At 40.5% G+C, this 14,166-nt stretch overlaps 1 protein-coding gene across 4 annotated transcripts in view; it reads left to right on the forward strand.

Annotated features, from left to right (window-relative positions):
• The window catches only part of SHC4 (SHC adaptor protein 4), a 143,506-nt gene that overhangs the window by 93,067 nt on the left and 36,273 nt on the right, over positions 1–14,166 (forward strand). For all 4 annotated transcript variants that reach the window (XM_082453005.1, XM_082453006.1, XM_082453003.1 and 1 more), the window contains 2 exons: positions 973–1,026; positions 4,582–4,633. In XM_082453005.1, the coding sequence (XP_082309131.1) occupies positions 973–1,026; positions 4,582–4,633 (106 nt within the window). The remainder of the gene's footprint in view (positions 1–972; positions 1,027–4,581; positions 4,634–14,166) is intronic.

Below are 14,166 nucleotides of genomic sequence, written 5' to 3' on the forward strand. Positions count from 1 at the left end.
GGGGCTATTGTGAATAGGGCAGTGATTATCCTTATTGAGAAGATCTTTTGGTGTACGTATTTACACAATTCTTTCGGATATACAACTAAGAGTAGGATTTCTTGGTCATCATATATAAGCAGCTTCAGTAGATTCTGTTAAGCAAATCTGAAGACAGGATTAGCCAGTTGGTGCATCGTTGTTTTAATGAACCCTCGAAACAGTATGACAAATACATCTCTGCAAGTGGGTCATTACACTGTGGTTTCTAAATAAGCAAGCCTAGAATCTCAAGTAAAAGAGACAATCTTCTTGGCTTAATTAACGCAGCTCACTTGGATAGTCTTACTTCATATTGAAAGTCTTAATGTTAGTGCCTTAGTAAGAATACTTTTGGTGGCAGATGACTGAAACTCAATTCAAACTAACTTATATAAAATTAAATAAATAAAATAGAAAAAATACATAAAAACATAAAGGGGGGGGAATGTATTGGTTGAACTGATGAAACACACATTACCCCCTGACTTTTCACTGTTTTTAACTCTCAGCTCTGACTTTTCTCCAGAGGGAAAGCTTCATTTTCCAGCAGGCTTTTCCCACATGGCAGCAAAAGATGGCTCCTAGAAGCCTTGGGCTTATACTAAGGTCTTAAATGGCAGGGAAAGATGCATTCTATTATTCATCTCAGTTCCTCCCCAAAGATGTTGATTGACTTTGCTGTATCCAGCGGGATGGTGTTTTCTGATTGGCTAGGCCTGGATCATGTATCCAGATGCAAGGAGAGGGGTAGTGAGATGGGCGTATCAAACCCACCTGAACCTCATGGTCTAAGTGGGATTATTATAGAACGTGGGTGGAGTGGTTTCCCAAGGCATGCCGAGCAGGAAAAACCAAAACAAGCAAATATATGTACGTTACTGTTAGATGGTATGTAATTAGGTATAATTAGCTTATAGCATCATACATGTTTAATTTGTTTATGTTTTCCAGATTATTGCAAATCATCATATGCAGTCTATTTCATTTGCTTCTGGAGGGGATCCGGTAAGTATGAATTCATAAAAGTTCTTTTTATAAGAGTTAAAATAACTTCCATGTAAAGCATATTAGCCACTACCTGTCATTTCCAAATGTCTTATTACAGTTTGTGATACAGTTACCTGCCACATGTAGCAGGTAATCAAAAATTTGGTTTTGACAGAATATTTCCTGTCACTGATTTTTTTTTAAGTATTTGGATTAGTAGATGAATTTATAATACTCCATTGTGTTATTATGAGAAGCTTCTTGTAGATAATATCCAGTTCCTAAAGAACAAGCATGTCGTACGTGTTTTGCCGGTCCTCCCTCAGAATTCTTTTCAACGCAGAGTTCCGGGCAGATCCCACTAATCAACTGGATTTGGTATACGAGGGGAAGCCTATTTGCCATTCTGGCCGTCAACCAAGGCAACTAAATCTAATGCGAAACGAGCAACTAGGTTTGCAGAAACTCATGGAGGGAACGCTGAGCTGGGGAGAGAAAACTTGCAGTTCCTCCCTACCAAGAGGCCATGTGATGCTCATTTCCCAAGAATTGTGCAGGACTGCGTCAGTGCTCTCCCTCCAAGCCTCCTTTGCAGAGTGGAGGGTCATTCCCTGACCTCCAACTATATCAACTGTGGACCAGAGCAAAAGGAGAGGGTCATTGAAGCTAGGAAGCCTGTGACTGACCAAGAAACAAATCTGTTTAAACTGAGTGAGCAGGAGGAGGATTTTGCTCCTCTGTGACGTTGTGACATTTTTCTTGTACCTTGAAATATAGAGTTGACCCTTGAACAATGCAGGGATTAGGGGCCCCAATCTTCCACCAAGTCAGAAATCTTCGTATGACTTACTGTGGGCCCTCCATATCCCCAGGTCCTCTATATCCGCCCTCCATCCGGCCTTGTAATCTGGCTTCAACAGCGACTCCAAGGATGTGTTTGGTAGCAGAGAGGGTTGACTACTGGTTTGAAAAGGCCCACGTTGTCTGTTACTTCTCTTCCTAACCCATTATAACTCAACCATCCATGAAGGAACTTGAATACTTTCCTTAAGCAATTTAAAGTAATGAGTTCTATAAGAGTAGTGTGAAAAATAATTGTTGCTGTTTGCCCTAAATTTTCCTTTCCAAGTTTCAATGGTTGCTGTCATTTTAGAATTGGTATGAAAATCTTTATTTTACCCTACGCATGCCCTGCATGGTGTCTACCATAGTTCTCCAGAATCCTAATTCTTTTTAGACTGTCTTTATGTGCCTTTCAGTTCTTTATTTCTTTCGACCAACCAAAGCACTGCCCCTACAAAGACAAACAGTAAAGAATTGTAGCCACTGTGGGAAAGTTTGTACCTACTGAACTGAGTGGCACCCTTGTGCTCTCTGCAGCTGGAGAGAAAGCCTGGTGGTTTTAAATAGAAACCTGGAGCGACCAGAAGCCTTGGCATTAGAGGTCCCCCGAGTGAAGTTCTACCCTCAGGTCAGGGAGGCAGAATGGTGGAGTGCCAGGCTCTGGAGTCAAGTAGACCTGACTTATTTAGGCTCTAAGCTTCAGGGTCCTCATCTGTAAAATGGGGAATGATCACCCTTGCCTCAAGTGCTGTGAGAATTAAGTGGAATGGTGCGTGTAAACTGCTAGCACAGTGCCTGGCACAGGGTGATAACTGTCACCACCGTTGCTAAACTGCTAGCACAGTGCCTGGCACAGAGTGATAACTCACCACTGTTGCTAACACATGTCTGTATTTCCTTAGGACACTCACTGAGATAATTTACAGCTTCACAGATAACGGTCCAAGGGGTAGGCAGCCAGAAGTCTCCGTGGCCCAATGTAGTACCCATTCTTTCTACCATTGTCCCTCCAAAGTTTCAGAAGTACTGGGTGTTCCTCTCACCTCTCCACCTTGTTCACGCTCACTTTTACTCTCGTCTCATAAGCAGTTTACTTGTCTTCCTTCTTTCAGCCCTGAAGGCAGTTCTTGGTAATGCTTCTGTGTCTGTATATGCTTTCTTCATCTCAAGAATGCATTATGAGTATGTCAAAATTGAATATATTTCTTATATTTCCCCCCCACTATTTGTGCTTTACTTTTAACATCCTTTAAATTCTCCCAGATATTTACAGTTATAGAATTTTAGGACTGTGAGAATGTTGGAGACTCTTCTGAAGATGAGGAAACTGAGGTCTGGAGAGGGCCCACGACCTCGTTCCCATCAACTCATATAGCAGACAACATTGCTAGCATCATACCACCTCTTCAACTTTAAAATGAGCAGCCGAGCCCCTGGCAATTGTGGCTTTGCTTCTAAATTATATAATGTAAAGCTCATAGATATGACCTTATTTATTTATAAGATATTTCAAATCTTTTGTCTTTTTGCATAAGAGAGATTTACTTAGGTGTGTGTTATTTTTTAAAATAACTGAAGACAAGTTATGCTGGCCCTGAGATCCGTTTCCTGTATGATTCATTGTGGGTTATTAAGTGATTGTCCTTGAGGGTATTACAAACATGGGCTTTTATTTCCTGCCAGTTGACTGCATCTTTCCTCTAGAGAGTCATACTTCTAATCTGCAAATGGCATTGTGTGTATTTTTTTTCCTGAGAACTGAGATAACAAAAAGCATCTTTAATTATTAAAATCTTATCATTCATCAGCATACTGTTTTCAATAAAAGTCAGAATTACCAAGTAGCTTTTTGTTTATTTGTTTTTGCAAAGCCAGCAACATATCTCTTTTTTTTTTAACGTAAGTTTAAATGGTGCTATTATATCTTTCTTTTAAAGTTTTTTATTTTTATACAATTTTTAAAGGTAACGTCCATTTACAGTTACTACAAAATATTGGCTCTATTCCCCATGTTTTACCATACATCCTTGAGCCTACCCAGTAGTTTGTACCTCCCACTCCCCGACCCCTGTATTGCCCACCTGCCCCCCCTCCACTGGTAACCGCTAGTTTCCAACACATCTCTTTTTGAACTCCTTAGGTTTTTCATGGGTTCTCTTTTTCAAAAATGATCTCTCCTTTCTATATATTGATCAAATAAGTGCCTTGTATTTTTGCTCTCTTATTCCGCAAGTTGCACTGCACACAAGCAAGCTAACAACCATAAAACCCATGTCTCTTTAATCAACTTATTTTCTGATGTATGTGGTATCTGTTTGGACAACAGGGAAATCATGGTGCCACCTCCTAGTCTGTGACACCTTTGTGACTGCGTAACCCCTGGTGTTTCAGCTTTCAACACAGGAGAGTTGCGGTCCCTAACCATTTTTTATGAATGTTTGTCCTAACATATTCCCTACCTGCATTCTCTTTTGTTCTTAGTGACATGGTCTGCCTCTAAATTTTTAATCTTCAAGTTCTCTCCCCAAGGGGCAGAGAATGTGGAATCCACAATTGCTAAATATATAGTGTATATTTGTTTATGTTCCCTCCTAGGATGGCTTTCCTTTGCTCTTTAAACAGAAACCCTAGTATCGGTCCTTGCCTGAGTATCATATCCTAAATGTTCTCTTATCATTCAACAGTAACAATCCACTCATTTTAAATGCAATCATTTTCCCTTTTTTATAGGATACTACAGACTATGTTGCCTACGTAGCTAAAGATCCAGTTAATCAACGAGGTATGGAAAGCAACTTCTAGATTTTCTTAAGAGCTGGTATATACCAACTTTAAAAAGTAACAAGCAATTATTTTCAATATGCAAAGTGATGAGAATCACTAGAATGCTATACTGGGGTCTAGAAATATTAAGTAACTCTGAGTGTGAAATAAACAGCCCTGCTAGCAGAGCAAAGTAGAAAAAATATATAGGTGGGATTTAAATCCCACGAGTCATTTGAGTCATTTACATCCCATAAACCAAAAGGCTTATCATCTATTTGTATAAGCGAAAGAGAAGCTGTTTTGGTTATAGTAGACGGGGCTGGCTGCCACATCCCCAGTGGACAAATGAGTTACCCTTAAGACCGAAACCAGTGACGTCATTGGCCTGCAGTGGCCTTGGCAAGTGTGTGTGTGTGTGTGTGTGTGTGTGTGTGTGTGTGTGTGTGTTTATATGCATTGAGCCTGTGCACTTGCTGTTCAGGAGCCTGGCATGTCACTCTGTCTGGCTTTTTCTCATCTTTTGGATCTCAGTTTAAATGTCTCTTCTTCAGAGAGACCTTCTTTGACTGATAATACTACCATCTCCAGTAGTATATGCCACCCTGCTGTGACATAATACTTTATTTCTCTTCTGTTGACAGTTATCCCACATTTTTGTTATTTTATTTACTCACTTGTTTATGTGTTTAGTGTCTTTCCTTTCTACTGAAAGCTCCTGGAGGGCAGGAACCTGTTTATCTTATTCACCGTTGTTTCCCAAGCAGTCATCACAATGCCTTGCACATAGGTGATGTTCCATAACTATTTTTGTTGAATGACTGAGTGAATGGAAGAGTGAGTCGATTAGTTGTCTTATCCCAGGATTTAGCAAGGTTACCTAAGAAACTCACCTTCCAGCCACACTTTGGATCAGGGGCCTGAAGTTAGGCCATTGAGCCTCTATAGACAGACATGCTGAGTGTTGCTTCTCATTCCTAACTCTGGGACATTCAGACTCCTCTTAGGGACGAGTGTTAGGTTGCTTCTCCTTCTTAATTAGAGCCTATGAATTGAGCAGCATCCCCTGTCACCCCAGGGGTGGAGTTTGCCCCCAAACATTTATTAAGTACACATGGAGTGGAATTTGGAAATTCAAAGAGCTATAAAGACACAGAGGCGGAAATGCGCATGGCAGACTGGGGACAGATGAATAAAACACTAGAACGCAGATTGTGTTTGGAGGAGAAAAAAGTCAAAAGGGCATCTAGAGGGCAGATAGGAGAGAGCTAATAAGTAGGAACTTATTCCTATGGGCAAAAGGGTGGAGAAGGCTGTTTATAAAACAGAGATTTAGGAAGGTTGATTTGGCAGCAGGATGCAGTAGATGGATTCAGGGAGGGAGGGAGGTCCATTTGGAAGCTATCGTGATTGTCAGAAATGAAATTACGAGGACCAGCTGCTGGCACAGGACCTGGCACAGAGTAGATGCTCAGTAAATGCAGGCCAAGAGAACATGGCTCGATGAGATGGAAAGAAGGAACAGGTGACAAATACTGTGCAATACTCCATTAAAATAGACTCTAAACTACATAATAAAGAATGGATATTGCTCAAAGAGTAGATAGGAGAGACAGGAACTAGTGAAAGGGAAACGGGGGAGTGGGAACAGAACACAACAAAGGATACCAGAAGAGCAACCGCTTTTAATCAAGCCTGAGCTTCCCTAAAGAATAAAAGTACGCTATTTTTGGGAGGGTCTCTGAACAACAAAGCCCTTTCTCTCAACCTGAAAAGGGCAGGGTGAAAGGAAGAACAAATAGATCAGGAAATCCAGATGTTCAGTAACTTTTCCATCAGTCATTGAATATCTCAGGCATGTCATTGCCCGTCAGTAAACAGCAGGAGGCGTTCAAAGATCATGCTCGTTGCTGAGGCTAATGGCGAGCGGGATCCACATGCTGGCAAATCTCCCTGCTTGCTTAAGTGAAATAAGAGAGGCAGAGAAAATACGATGCAACTCGTTCACTTTGAAACCTCCTGTTCTGGTGTCCAGGTAGTTCATCAGAGCTGAGTTGCTAGGAGGGGATCCACGGGGATCCCAGCCTGGGGATTCTGCAAAGGCATTTATGAGAACTCTTGACTGAGCTCATGGATGGGATTTGAGAGTTGAGAATAGATTCAGAAATGGTTCAAATAGAGGTTTCAGTGTTTTCTTTCTTTAGTCCCCAGCCCCGTGTATAGGAAGTAAGAAAGGTGCTGGAGTCAGACAGTCTGGGTGGGAAGCATAATTCTTCCCCCATCTCACCATAGGCCTCAGCCAAGCTGTTTCACATCCTGAACCTCAGTTTCTTTAAGTGGGAGAAATAACATCTACTTGTTGGTGTTATTGGGAGGAGTAACTGAGGTGATACAGGGAAAGCATCATTTCCTTTACAGTCTCTTCTCATCTTTCTTCTTTAGGGAAACAGGTCTGTTAAGTAGCTAGATGACTTAGAAATATACGGTGATTTTCTTGGGCAAAAAAGTTAGTATCTCCTCATCACTTACTGCTCCTTTTCCTGCCCCCTCACCCCTTCTCTTGTTTGTCTTGGTTGGGAAGCCCCTTGCGAGAAGCCACTCTGTTCACAACATACCCACTGCTTGCACATCCCTCTAGTGTTAAATCCTTTCCCCTCACCTGAGCCTCTGGACTTTAACTTCTGTACAAAGGTACCAACACAGCTCTTGAGTCCACAAATAATTATCAATTACATACTAATATACAACGGGCTGAGGTAATTGTTGTGGAAGAAAAATAATTCCTGACCACCATGGGCTCATCATCACGGGGGAGAGAAACAGAGCCTGTAGGGTGTGCAGGAGAAGGAGGGGAGCATAGGGAATAGTACCTGGAGCCTGGCAGGTGCCCACGTAGGCTTTGTGCAATAAGTGAGCAAAGGCGCAGGTGGAAGAGCTGTGCAGTGAGGGCTTGGGGCTGTGGGTTTGGATGGTGGGTAAAGGTGGGATTGCAGAGAAAGCAAAGAGTAGAAATAGGGGAGCCATGGCTGAAAAGGTAGGGAGATTGTGGAGGCTTTGAATGCCAGCCAAGAGGTCACTGGGAGCTGTTGAAGATTTTGAACTTTATAAAAAATTATTCTGGCTTCTGCCATTCTACTGAAATTATAAAATGATAATTTTTCTGGCCTTTGTATCTGTAAAGGTGATATTGGAGGGCAGGAAATCAGTCTGGCATCGTAGAGTCCAATTTGGAGTACATCTCATTGGTCCTGGGCAGGGGTGGTGATGCTTTAAACTGCACTGGGGGAAGAAGGGAAAGTCTGGACAAAATTGTGAACTAATAGTACTTGGGAGCTATTTAGATACGAGCATTGATAAAGAAATAGAAATCAGATGATCCTGAGGATTTAATGAGATGTTGTATGCAATGCAAATATCTCAATGCCTGGCTCATTATAAGTATGCAATAAATGATAGCCATTATTATTATTGTCCTGAGCGATTTGAAGTGGTGTGCACTAAATAAACAGGGATTTTTACAAATAGGAAAAGCAATCCAATAGAGAAATAAGAACAAAAAAGTTATTTACTGCGTGCTCACCACATGCCAGGCATTATCAAGAGTATTTAGTCTGCATGGTCTCATTTCAACCTCACAACAATCCTATGAGGTAGGTATTGATGTTACTCATTTTTTGTAAAAGCAAACTCTGGAATTGAGAAAAGCTGGTTTTACTAAGCTCACCCAGCCAGTAAGTACCTGGACCGACTCCAGGTCTGGAGCACACATTTACAAAAGAAGATTACAAGGCACCAAGAAACATTAAAAAAAAAAAAAACAACTTTAACCTTACTAGTAATCAAAGAAACACAAATTATAATTAGATATCATATTTTGTCTTTGATAAAAGGTAAAATGTGATTTAGAGTAGTAGTAACTCATAAACACTGCAGATCCAAATGTTTCAGAGAGCAAACTGACAATTTGCATCAAACTTTAAAAAGTGTAAACACTTTTGAACCAGCAACTTCACTTCTAAGGAAATAAGCCACACACAAAGATTAAGCAATAAAGATCACTGTCATATGTTATTGATATAATAGGAAAAAGAAAATTAATTCAATATTCATAAATAGCAAATTATTTAAATGAATCCATAGACTGTACTACCATGCAGCAATTAATGTTATTGAGTACAAAAAGCAGATTATGAAACAATGTGTATGGTATGATTCCAGGTAATTTTTTGGAAAAAAGATAGAAAAGACAAGATATGGCACATATATACAATGGAATATTACTCAGCCATAAAAAGAAACGAAATTGAGTTATTTGTAGTGAGGTGGGCGGACCTAGAGTCTGTCATACAGAGTGAAGTAAGTCAGAAAGAGAAAAACAAATACCATATGCTAATACATATGTATAGAATCTAAAAAAAAATGGTCGTGAAGAACCTAGGGGCAAGACGGGAATAAAGACACAGACCTACTAGAGAATGGACTTGAGGACATGGGGACGGGTAAGGGTAAGCTAGGATGAAGTGAGAGAGTGGCATGGACATATATACACTACCAAATGTAAAATAGATAGCTAGTGGGAAGCAGCCACATAGCACAGGGAGATCAGCTCGGTGCTTTGTGACCAGCTAGGGGGGTGGGATAGGGAGGGTGGGAAGGAGGCTTAAGAGGGAGGGGATATGGGGATATGTGTATACATATAGCTGATTCACTTTATTATACAGCAGAAACTAACACACCATTGTAAAGCAATTATACTCCAATAAAGATGTAAAAAAAAAAAAAAAGATTGGAAAGACACATGCCAAAATGTTAATAGTATGTAGTTATTCCTGGATAGTGAGACTTATGTAATTTTTATTTCTTAGAGTCTTTCTATTTTCTAAAACTCCTATAATGAATATTTATTACATTTGTAAAAAGAAAAGAATGTTCTAAATCCTTGAATAAATACAAAAAACAGTGAAATCAGAAAGACAATGTTATAAACTTACCTGGTGAGTTTGGTTCATCCAGGGGAAAATGTTCAGTAGAAAGGAGAAGCCCAGAGGTTTGTGGGGCCTGAGGAGAGACAGGCCTTCAGGTGCAGGTTTGGAAAAGCTGCAGCTTCTTAGCCCTAAGGGTGAGCTAGATGACTGAAGTAAGAACCCAGAAAGAAGAAGGCTGAGGGTCTCAGGGAGTGGGCGGAGACCAAGAGATGAGTATCTGCTAAGATGGAAGAAGAGCAGTTTCTCTGGGAGAAGAACCTGGGAATGTCTCAGACTGAAGAAGAGTTAAGGGCAATGGAGGTAGAAAATGCCATTCAGTCCAGCAGTTGACAGGCCACTGGTCACCATGGGAAGCACAGTGTCAGTGCATGGGTCAAGGCAGGAGCCAGACCTCAGGGATGAGGAGAGCCTGGCTGACAGGCAGGGGAGCCAGGCTTCACGCTAATAATCCTGAATGCTCCCACTGTCTCCCATCTGCTTGATTCACTTTTAGCATTAGTGCATTCAAGTCAGGGAAGCTGCCACTTTTTCCATCTTGGCTGGGACTCTTTAGTGAACTCCTTATTCTATAAAAGGCCTTTTCTGTAGAAGAGGTAAGTTCCAGTAAGAGTGTTTTGAGTTTACCTAGTGACTAATACAGCCTGCCCCTGTAATTGCTGTAAACGAGGAAATCTCTTCACTTCTTACTCCAAATGTGTACAGTCCAGAAAGACTTAAATATTTTCTCTGAATCTAGTCTGTGAAGAGGTCCCAGTTTACCTGAACTACCTGGATATAGGAAGGCCATGGTCCTGAGTCTCTGAAGAAAGCAAAAAAAAACCAAAACCAAAAGAAAGAAAAAAAAAAAACCAAACCAAACCAAAAGAAAACAAAAGAACACTGTAAAACCAATTTAAATTAACCCAATTATGTATATTTATGTTTATGGTTATAGAACACATGCGTTACCGTCCTGGTGACATTCCGAAACTATGGACTGGCCTGCAGGCTAGCTTCTTCAGGCTGGTTTCTTCCTAAGGGGTGGTAGGCTCCGTGCTTCAGTCCCACAGCACCATCTGGTGGTTGATCTGAGAAGCTGCACTCTTGAATTTCTAGTTTTCTAATGAAAACCAAAAGCAAGAACAAGCAAACGAGCAACAAAAACAATAAAACTGGTCCATTTAAATATAAAACAATAAAGAAGGGCCTGTTATTCTCGAAGAATTGTTCTCAGCCTCTTGTTCATGACCATCCAATTAGGAAACCAAATGAAAACGACAGAAGAATAAGAATCCAAGATTCTTTAAAATCTTAACATAGTACAGTACCTGATACTCAAGAATAGAATTGTAGGTCTATCTGGCTACCAGGCGGGATGAAAAGAACCCAGGTGTGTTTCTGATTCCAAACATGGAGGTCAAGGCTCAGGCCTCCATGCAAAATTATCACATCACTGGAAAGTCAAATCCTTTTTTGGGGAATTGGGACTTTTCATATGCTTGTCTTTCTTCCTTCCCATTAGCTAAAGATTGGGAAATTCCTGGCTAAGCTGGTGCTTGTCTGAATTTGTGGAGATGGGTCTAGCACTGGGAAAGGGGCATATTTTTATGTGATTCAAACCCGTTCCTATTCTGGCTCATGACCAACCTAGAAAAGAACAAAAAGCATTTTCCCAGAGCGGCATGTGAGTGGCAACGAGAGCGCCGTCAAAATGTGTGTGTTCCCTGAAGTTGGTAAGGCTGCACAGGACACCTGCAGAGGGTCAGACTTTCTGTCCAGTTGTTTCTTTCATGGAAATAGGCACCACTGTGTTTTCTTTTTCTTTCTGTTTAATCCAAAAAAAGTAATATGACAGTAATAAGGTTATCCAGAGCAAAGCAGAAAGTGTGTTGGTAGCATCAGCCCAGGGACAGGACAAAAACCTCAAGTATCAGAATCAGAAAAGTTGAGAGAAATAAAACATTTTAGAAGTACGTGAGAAGTGGTAGAGGATAGTTAGTGGGTTGGTTGATTCATTCATTCCTGTGCCCATGTGCCTTGCCCTGTTCCTCAGAGGGTTTAAGCTACTGCGACTGAGGGAGGATAGGATTTCTATAAAGCAAGAAGGGATTCAGAGATCATGCAGGGCCCTGTCTTGGCAGGTGAGGACCTTGCTATAGAGTACCTTATTCACACAGATTGTGGCATAATTAGAACTTGAACTGGGATCTGAATCTTTTCACAGAGTTTTTTCAGCCATCTTTGTTCTCACATCCCTCTCGTGGGAGGTACACTTTGGTCTTCCTCCCTCCCTCCCTCCCTCCTTTCCTCCCTTCCTCCCTCCCTCCCTCCCTTCTTTCCTTTTCCTGCCTCTCTCGTTATCTTTTCCATCTTTATCTCAAGACATCTCCTTGCAAAAGGGTTCCCTTTTCTCCACACCCTAGCCAGGACATGGAAGCAACCTAAGTGTCCATCAACAGATGAATGGATAAAGAAGATGTGGCACATATATACAATGGAATATTACTCAGCCATAAAAAGAAACAAAATCGAGTTATTTGTAGTGAGGTGGATGGACCTAGAGTCTGTCCTACAGAGTGAAGTAAGTCAGAAAGAGAAAAACAAATACCATATTCTAACAAATATATATGGAATCTACAAATAATGGTCATGAAGAACCTAGGGGTAAGACAGAAATAAAGACACAGACCTACTAGAGAATGGACTTGAGGATATGGGGAGGGGGAAGGGTAAGCTGTGACAAAGTGAGAGAGTGGCATGGACATATATACGCTACCAAACGTAAAATAGATAGCTAGTGGGAAGCAGCCGCATAGCACAGGGAGATCAGCTCGGTGCTTTGTGACCACCTAGAGGGGTGGGATAGGGAGGGTGGGAGGGAGGGAGACACAAGAGGGAAGAGATATGGGAACATATGTATAAGTATAACTGATTCACTTTGTTATAAAGCAGAAACTAACACACCATTGTAAAGCAATTATACTCCAATAAAGATGTTAAAAAAAAAAGACATCTCCTTGATCCTAAGAGAAAATAAAATTACAATAATTGTTTCCATTTTGATATGATTCCTGGTCTTGACTTCATTTTTAATTGGACCAGGAATTTATGAGATGAAAAGAATTCAAGTGAATTACCTTTTCTTCTCAGAACGTAACACAACTTTTTTGGCTCCACCAGAGGACATATCTCCAAGGATGCTTTGTAGGTTTAAGGATATGAGGCCTGACCAAGAAAGAGGAGACCATTTTCACAAATATACCAAGCAATCATTTGTACCACTCAGTGGTTGTGAGATGCTGCCCCACGATGGTAAAATTGAAGACAACTTCTCACAGTAGAATTATGGGTGTGATTAGAGAAATCAGAATTTATTCGTTCATCACCTATTTTTAGAACACATTCTATGTGTTAGTCACTGTGTGACGCTAGTGTAGAGAAAAAGAAGGGGCAATATACAATGGCAGTCTAAAGACAGACCAAACATTTTCCTTTGGTAAAAAGGATATTAACTTATAGATATTCTTAATTGGGTTTTCAAAACTGTAATTGGCTCCTAAGTCTATTTCAAGATCCAAATTGCTTCTTTAAAGGGACAGCCTTATAAGAAATGATAATTAACCCTTATGGAGATTTGACACCTTAGCATGGTTTGATTTACTGATGCCACCCCCTGCACACACACACACACACACACACACACACACACACACACACACACACACACATCCCTTCCCAAAGTTCAGAGACATCAATTCTTTAAGTAAATGTTCAGCTAATTCTGAAATGAGAATTATCTGAGATTCCTTGAGATGATTATCAGCATAAAGCTAGGAAACACCATTGTAAGTTCTACCTTAACCTACTGTTATAGGCTCTGCAAATTCAGTTAGATGTGAATGAATTTTCTTTTACTTTAAATAAATACAAAATCCTTTTCAAGACGATGCAAAGCCTAAAATCACGCCTCCAAGTCAACACAGTTAAATAATTCCATCACGACAGGTATCCTCCTGTCCTCAGGTATCCCTTTTAGTAAAATGTTCCAGGGTTGGTTCCACAGTTCACCGTTTCACAGCTTCCCTGGTATCTAAGCTATTTTGCTATGTACTCACTTAAGCCTTTCCTATTCTCAGAGAATAGCTGACAGTTTTTACAACATTCTTGTATATACTGAACCATTATCAAGCTTTTCCTCATCCCTCAATTCTTCAGGCTATACAAACCAATATATGTTTTAAAAATTTCTCATGAGACTTTATTGCCTATATCTTTAAGTCATCCTTATGACTCTTTCTAAGCCATCCTGAGGAAACTTCAAATTCAATTCAGTTTTTGTATTGTAAGGCCCTTACAGTATGATGGGGAGATTAATTTATAGTCCCTAAACACAAGCTCTGGTTTTTACACAGAAGCAGCAGCAGCAGATTTGCCAATTCGTTTGTGATGTTCCGTCAGCTGCCCCCTCCACAATTTATTTCTTTAATTTGCTAGTGATAACTAGCCCTTTCCAGTAACTGTTTTTCAAAGAAAGTGTCTAATAAAATTTTTAATATCTTCTAGTAATGTCAGCTTCATGAAATCTTGG

The sequence above is a fragment of the Balaenoptera physalus genome (assembly GCF_965194825.1).
Source record: "Balaenoptera physalus genome assembly, chromosome: 2".
Classification (NCBI taxonomy): Eukaryota; Metazoa; Chordata; class Mammalia; order Artiodactyla; family Balaenopteridae; genus Balaenoptera; species Balaenoptera physalus.